This window comes from Larimichthys crocea, chromosome I (assembly GCF_000972845.2).
Source record: "Larimichthys crocea isolate SSNF chromosome I, L_crocea_2.0, whole genome shotgun sequence".
Lineage (NCBI taxonomy): Eukaryota > Metazoa > Chordata > Actinopteri > Sciaenidae > Larimichthys > Larimichthys crocea.
In genome coordinates, this window is record NC_040011.1 from 37,155,085 (window position 1) to 37,162,951 (window position 7,867).

Here is a 7,867-nt window from a genome sequence, read left to right on the forward strand (position 1 = left end):
TTTAGATCACTCAGTCTATAACTGAATTACAAATGTTTAATCGCTCTTACATGTTAGCTCTTGTACAGTGTATCACTGTTAAATGTATTATTTATGAATGCTATTTATAATTTACATATCTTTTTTTCCTTTAGTTAAACTCTATCTTTTAACAATGCTATGTTATTTTGAACCCATCTAATTTATCTCTCTTACTAACAACACAATCAGTGATGCATATTTTCATAACCCATGTAATAAAACCTTGGTAGTTTCCTCTTGATACATAACTTCAAACTATGAGGAAATATGAAAACAGACCACACCTGGGAAACTGTTACTATCAGCACTGGTATGAGACACGTCATGGCGTTTATGTAAGACTGCTTATTGCTTTTGTGCACAGTGGATCGTGGATTTATGATATTCTGATCATCAAAATTAAATCAGTTAAAGTTCAGTCAAAGCAAACCGAGTGCACACAAAGACTAAAAGAAAAGCTGCCTCCTAACTTCAGTAAAAGTAAAGAGGATCTTTGTGGGGCCAGATATGCAAAGCAGGCAACTAGACGGGGTGGAGGAATGTCTCCTTTATTAGTCTCTTTGTGAACTTGAGCTGTAATGGATGAGAAAGGCCTCCATGGGCTCCATTCTGCGATCTGATGTGGTTAAAAAACAGTCTTAAGTAGGACATGCTAAGCCTGCCTACTTTAACCCATGGTAATCAATCATTTTGGTACTGATTACAGAGGAATTCAAGTTGGTATGATCTGTCTCAACTACAAAAAAGAACCCAAGATTATTGGATTAAATGTTAAAGAAGTACACCTTAAGTCAATGAATGGACTGCATGAATGAATGCCGTTCTTTTCCAAGATCAAACATGCTTTAAAAAGAGCAATCTGACTATTTCTGTGCTGTACAAAACCACTATTTTTATCCTTAACTGACCCAGAGAATAGCACTCCCTGATGACACGAAAAGAGTTGGAGCTCAGACAATGAAGCTGCGAGCAAAACAGTGCCAGAACAATGTCCTTTGTCTTATCTGGAAAAGAAGCTGCTTGCATAATGATCCCGACAAAGGACAGCTGCCCTCACAGCAACTATTAAACAGAGCAGACCGCATTACGTGCTTAATCCCACCTCAAAACTTTTTCTTTTTTTTTTAACACTGCAAAGCAACTGAGAGATCATAAAAAGGAAATGTAGCCCAGAAAGGCTTCCTATGTTTCATCTTTAATGGTTCAGAATTTGCAAACAACAAAGATTGTCCAACAATACTGCAGTGAGGCCCAGGTCCTGCATCATTTCCTGTTGATACAAAATGGAAAAGTACACACAAGCTTTGTATACTAATATATGCTACTTTAAAACAGAATAATATGCAGATTAGTGGATATTTTAGTTTTAGTATGCTGTGAAACTGAGACACAACTATAACTGAAGTTTAATGTCTGGCTTTCGGTCCCTAGAGGCTACAACCACCCTTCATAATGTGATATGTGTTGGATGGACCAGACATCATTTTGATACTTTTAGAAACAAACAAACAAAACTGTTCATCCCCACAAATGAATTAAATCACATTTTTCAGTTTATCTTTGATGGTTTTAACAGATCATGCTGTGTCTCTCTATTTGCTTTCCATATTTCAGCCAGTAGAGGGCAGGCAAACTAACATGATCATCACAGATAGTCACTGTAATATGCAAAGGTTTATTTTTTAAGTTTGTCATTTCATTGATACTACTTTTTCATTAGGATTTTTATATTTTTTTGCACATGTTGTGAAACATCTTTGATTTTGTTTTGTAGCATTTTTGGTTAATACGCAAGAAACAGAGAGTGAATTAAGGAATGACTGGTGACATTTGGCAAGGAGACAGATTTTATTCTAAGGTGTTTACACTAATGGTAACGCTTACTCCTCCATGTTGATATTTGTTTGATTACATTAAAGTGCATATTATCTGATAAGACATGAGTCTTTACCTGCTAAAGTTATATGAGTCACAGAGGTGATTGCCAACACCTGCGTGTGTTGATCACCTGCAGCACGTGCGCTGTCTTGCTGACCTCGAGCTCTCAGTGGAGAGTCTCTCTAAGTTTGGACCGGTTTCGTTGTTTATGATGGAAAAACAAATGCCATTGTCAGCTATCCTTGGTTATTTTCGCACGGTTACCTTACTGTTGCTGGTCAGCGGCCCGCTGGTTAAATCTTCTGTGACTGCCTCCAATGCGCTCCACCACCTGGGCGACTTCACCTACGACAGCATCTTCTCCCCGCTGCTCAAAGCTCTGTCGGAGCACGGAGGATCCAGGTGGAACCCAGGCCTGAGGAAGAAGATGAAACCCGAGCACAAGTACATGAAGTATCTGACGGACGTTTACAAGAAGTCCTCCAGGGTGCAGAGGAGTTTGGACGGAAGTAAAGGCTGCAACACAATCCGACTGATCAAGCCACGAGATGAATGTCTTGCACAAAGTAATCAAGGTAAGCAAGAGAAACGGACCTTAACTGTAAACTCTAATGTTACAGACATTTACAGTGTTGAGGCTTGATGACAAATTTCTAATAACTTTGGCTTCATATATACATGGACCACTAGGGGCATCAAAAGACCCAAATTTGGGGTGTCTGTAATTGGGTTTTGGTGCATATTTGTCAGGAGAGTTTAACTATATAAGAACATAATAAACACAGGGGCTGTCCTGCATTATTATCTGTTGATGTGTCTGTGTTTAGTATAACAGGCTGTGTCAAAATCTGCATTATTAATCTGTTATTTATCTTAGTTTATATTGTGCAAATGCACAGAAAACGAAGGTTATTTCAGTATAGAAGGTCAAATTTTTGTATAATGAATGTGTAATCTGCTATGTTCACTGTACTACTGCAACATGGAACATACACAGTGCACAGAGGGTCAATAGGAAACCAACACAGAGATTTAATCTCCTTTCTGTGATGTACAAATGACACAGATTTTGTGTGTCTGAAATTCATTATGAACCGTGTAGAACATTACAGCACTTACTTGTCCTTTGGTCCTTTTTAACAGATTTAACTAAATGTTGCTCAATCTCAGACAAAAACATAAAGTTGGATTAAAAGAGGATGGCACTGGCTAAATCCTGAAGCCTGTGTTATGACTTTGATAGCTAATATTGTATTATGTTGTAATGAAATATTCAAATAAAATTGGACAAAATATTCCTAATATGAGCAAATCTGTGTGTTGGTCAAAGCATCGGATTAAATCTGAGTAGAGACTTTATCTAAATAACTGGTTCTTTGTTTTCTTAAATATATTTTATTTTCAAAACTACAAAAAACTCTTGGTGATAAAGAGACTCAGTTGCAGCATTGACAGAATGATTACATTTGGTATGAAAAAATAATTTTTTATGCCGTTTTTGAATATTTTTGTACAGTTTAATATAAATTTGTTAGCAGAGGGGGATCAGAAGACTGATCAATTCAATCGTAAATTGGCATTTTCACATGGGGTGCCTCAGCAGCAACATTAAGCATTTAAACATGCATTTGCGCAAGATGTTCTTACTCATTAAAACTTTGTATAATCATGACTACATGGACTTTTTTTTGTCGTGACTTTGTAGGACTGATATGCAATGTGTCTAATGTTTCTCATATTTCCCTCAGAGAGTTTTATACAGGATCTTTCCTACAGCCTTGATCAGGTAAGAAGAAAAGAACAGCTTCTGAAGTCGGTCCTGCTGTACAATTTAGACGACGACCATCCAGCACCTGTCAACTCTGTGTGCTACCTGAGTATCAAGGAGCAGGAGCTCTCAAACCAGTGTCCTCTGTGTCCCGGGGTTTACCACGCTGTGAACTTCACAGCCAGCGCAGATGGGAGGAGCAGGAAGAACTGGGTGGAGGTCGACGTCACCTTGTTTCTCCAGCCTCTCTTAAAGTTTCCAAAGAAGAACATACACCTGCTCATTAATGTCACCTGTCCAGACGAACAAAGGTCCAGGGGGGATGGAAGCAAAGGCCAACAGAAGTTCACCCTCAGGCCCCCTCCTCTGCTTCTATTTCTCACTGATACCAGCAAAATCACCCACCAGAAGTTACTGATCAATGCCAAAGCTGGTCAAAGACCAGCCACTGCAGTGAACACATTTCACAAGCAGATGGCGTTCAGACCAGGACAGAGGATGGGCCAAAAGAGGAGATGGAAGAGGGACTCTTTAAAGAGCAAACAAGGTGATAAAAATCTGGATATCCACCTGCCGGAGCTTCTTCCGAGCTCTGAGTTCCCGACAAGTGACTGCGCCTTGTACGATTTCAGGGTGCGATTCAGCCAGCTCAAACTGGATCACTGGATTGTTTTTCCACCAAAGTACAACCCCAGGTACTGCAGAGGCATCTGCCCGCGGACCATGGGCTTCATCTACGGGTCTCCTGTCCACACCATGGTGCAAACCATCATCTACGAGAAGCTTGACTCCTCTGTGCCCAGGCCCTCGTGCGTTCCCTCGCATTACAGCCCCCTGAGTGTCATGATCTTTGAGGAGGACGGCTCCTATGTTTACAGGGAGTTTGAAGATATGATTGCCACCAGGTGCACATGTCGCTAAAGCCAGCTAACATCTTTTTTTTTCCTCCTTTTTTACAGGCTGAGTTAAAAAAAAAAATCACCACAAACCTCCTGAACAGTTGTCACAAGCAAACTCTAAGTATCAGATACTCTGACCAGAATCAGTGATTTCATGAATTTATAAAATCATTGTGCATGAAAGAAGTTTGATCTGGAGCAGGTGTGTTTACTTAATCACGTGTGTTTACTTGAGAAGTATTTTATCCTAATGAAAAATGTGGAAAGGTGACATTTATTTCCTTTTTGTTAAGGCATGATAAGAGAGGGTGCCACTGCCTCCTGTTCAACTTACTGTTTGGAATATAGTATTGAATCAGACATACTTGAAGAAAATGAGCGTCGTATGATTTTGTTTGATTTTTTTAAGTTGTGTTTTTTTGTTTTTGTTAATTTATTTTGGGTGGGTGGTCTGTCATTATTCTTTAATTTAACACAAAGGTTTTAAGTAGCCCTGTTCTGGACAAAAGATGAAAAAGCAGTCACAAAGTCTTATCAAACCTTTTACATATCGTTTTATTCCTGGGGATTGCAGATGTTGTCTGAATGGCAGCTGTCTTGAGAATATCCAGAATGAAAGTTGTCGAGGTTTCAGCGTGTATTTATTACTTCTGGTCACTGAGTGACTGCATACGTATGAATTTAGTGCATACTTATGAATTTGTACTGGTTGAATGTGACTAAATGCATATCGTGTCTATTTATGCAAATTGAATGAATTCACTGTGTGTCTGTGCTCAGCTTATGGATATTCAAAATAATAACATTGTCTAAAAAGTTGGAAAATAAAAAAAATAAGATGCATAAATCTTGCCTGCATGTAGCTGTCTCAAAAAAACACAGGGGAAAAAAATGATACAACACTATACATAGACTCCACTTTCCCTAAGACCCCATCAGAGAAGGGAGTGGTTAAAGATACTCCCCTGTTCAGATTATTTTCTGAAATGTCACTGTATTTTCTGGGGTCTTGAGGGTCAGATATAAATCATAATGTGGAAAACTGAATCAGTTGTACACATGAGTTTACAGGAGATCCACAGCCTCAGTCTGCGCACTCACACCCCACGTTGGGAAAGGCACAAACAGAAAACTGGTTAGATTAATTCTGTGGAGGATCTCAGTCATCCAGGTCATCTTTCTTGAAGAAGGGTTAAATATGGGGAAAGTGAACTTGAGCTGTAAATCTGTGAAAATGTTTTGCCTCTCACCCAAGAGGCTTCTTCAGTTGTGACAGACTGGTTGGAAGATCTGAGTGTATATATAGCCTAGGCAGGATCGTGGACCTGGCAATAGCTTCCACTTGGTTTGTTAGTACTTGTGACAACTGTTGTCATGTTGAGTTGTTAAAGTCACATGAGGTCTGGTTACAATAATAACCTTTTGGAATAGAGGGCGTGGTGGAGCAGAGGTTAGCGCTGTCTCTCTCACAGCAAGAAGGTGCCTGGTTCAAACCTCAGCTGGGTTTTTTATTTCATGCAGGAGGTATGACAGGAGAGAGGAGGGCAATGTTTTCAGGGCTGCAGAGGTCGGGAGGAGTGGAAGTCGGGGTTAAGAGTGTGCTTGAGTGTGAGATAGAACAAGCATACAGTAGCAGCATGCAAACATATATTAAACATACATTAGAGTTAAGTATGTGAAGAGAAATTAGACTTTTGCAGCAAAATTAAACATTGCAGAGAAATATGGGGATAAATATGTGGGGGCAAAAGAGGGAAGAAGATGGATTTTAACTGTATTAATCAAAAGAATATAATGAGTTGAAAACAGTAATGGACTGTGGACCAGAGGGTGGAAAACACACCAGAAAATATATGAAATACTGTTAAAAACATCCAGATTAAGACAACAGGGGAGGGAAATAACGTTCATGTGGGTACCAGCTCACTTAGGGATACAAGGGAATGAAAAAGCAGATAAAGTTGCTAAGGAGGCAGTAAAGAAAGAGGAGGTGGAAATGAGAGTAAAATGATCAAAAGCAGAAGGAAAAAGTTTAATATGGAAGGAAATAATCAATCAATGGAAACAACATTGGAAGAACCAGGAAAAAGGGAGACAGTTATATAAATTACAAGGTGTAGCAGAGCAGAGCAGGTGACCATGAGCAGATTAAGAATAGGGCACAGTAAACTCAGTATATTAGGAAAACATCCAGCCGGTCGGTGTAGCTGTGGGAGAGACAGTGGAGCATGTGATTGTTGCTTGTCATGGTTATGAAAGGGAAGAGATGATGGCAGGGCTGCAGAAGACAGGAACAGCTGAGAACAGTTTTTAAGAGTATAATAAGGGAGGAAAATCATTATGGGATATCTTGTTTTAACTGGGTTAATAAAAATATGTTTTAAAAGAGAAGTAGTAAAGAAGTAAAGTCCAGAAGAGGGCAGTAAATGCACCAATACAGACGCCGACTTGCGGAGCCTCCAGTCCGCCTGGTGGCGGTGTGTCCTCGGTGTTCGCGGCCGGCTGGAGGCGTCGATAAGACGGAAGGGCACCGGATGTGGACCTGAAACACAGCGGAGCAGCAGCACGGTAAGCCTCAATGTCACGATTATAACAGGCGTACTTTAGCCTCTATCCGCTCTTATAGCTTCATATATTCACTTCATCGTAACCGGAGTGACTTTATATCGCCTCTTTGTTCGATGAAACGAGCTCGTTAGTGAGTCAGAGACGGAGGAGCTTCAAGGACTGACGATGCTCACATGTAGCTACCACAGATAACCACAGCCAGCTCGTCCTTTTACGCTTTAATCTCGTTTTTTTTTAAAGTTCACAGTGTTATATCAAGATAATCTGACCCTTAACCTTTAAAATGTATCGTTTTATGAACAACTTTATTACACATAGTAACGGGTTTCTTATTTTTCGGTGGAAACATCTGTAAAATTAAGTCATTGAACGCATCATAAATCTGTAACATGCAGCCAGTAATGCTGTTAAATAAGTTAACCACAAAGATGTTTATTGAAGGTCACAGCTGCTACTTTTATTAGCTCGTTTTTAATGTTTATTACAGATGTTTGTCAGACAGTGAACCCTCCATGTGTATTTATCTAACATCCAATAATGCAGCTATAGATAAAGTGCTGTTTATTATTTTTTACTAAGATACTCTGTAAATAAATACATATGAGAAATGCATTAACACACAGGAAATAATTCAAAGTTGTTGGACCTGTCCTTTGGCTGGGTATCATGCTGTGACCCTTGCCGGCAAACCTGATGTTGTGGTTGTGAGAAATTTTCGTTGCTAGTGTCTGTT

At 39.5% G+C, this 7,867-nt stretch overlaps 2 protein-coding genes across 2 annotated transcripts in view; both read left to right on the top strand.

Annotated features, from left to right (window-relative positions):
* Positions 1-1,987: 1,987 nt before the first annotated feature.
* Positions 1,988-4,671, top strand: gdf9 (growth differentiation factor 9). The gene is made up of 2 exons (XM_010754774.3): positions 1,988-2,474; positions 3,648-4,671. Exons 1-2 carry the CDS (start codon positions 2,108-2,110, stop codon positions 4,586-4,588), a joined length of 1,308 nt encoding a protein of 435 aa, XP_010753076.3. The 5' UTR covers positions 1,988-2,107; the 3' UTR covers positions 4,589-4,671.
* A 2,329-nt stretch (positions 4,672-7,000) lies between these two features.
* Positions 7,001-7,867, top strand: part of uqcrq (ubiquinol-cytochrome c reductase, complex III subunit VII) — a 4,050-nt gene continuing 3,183 nt past the window's right edge. Inside the window, exon 1 of the mRNA XM_010754760.3 lies at positions 7,001-7,134. The gene's annotated coding sequence lies outside the window, so the exon portion shown is untranslated. The remainder of the gene's footprint in view (positions 7,135-7,867) is intronic.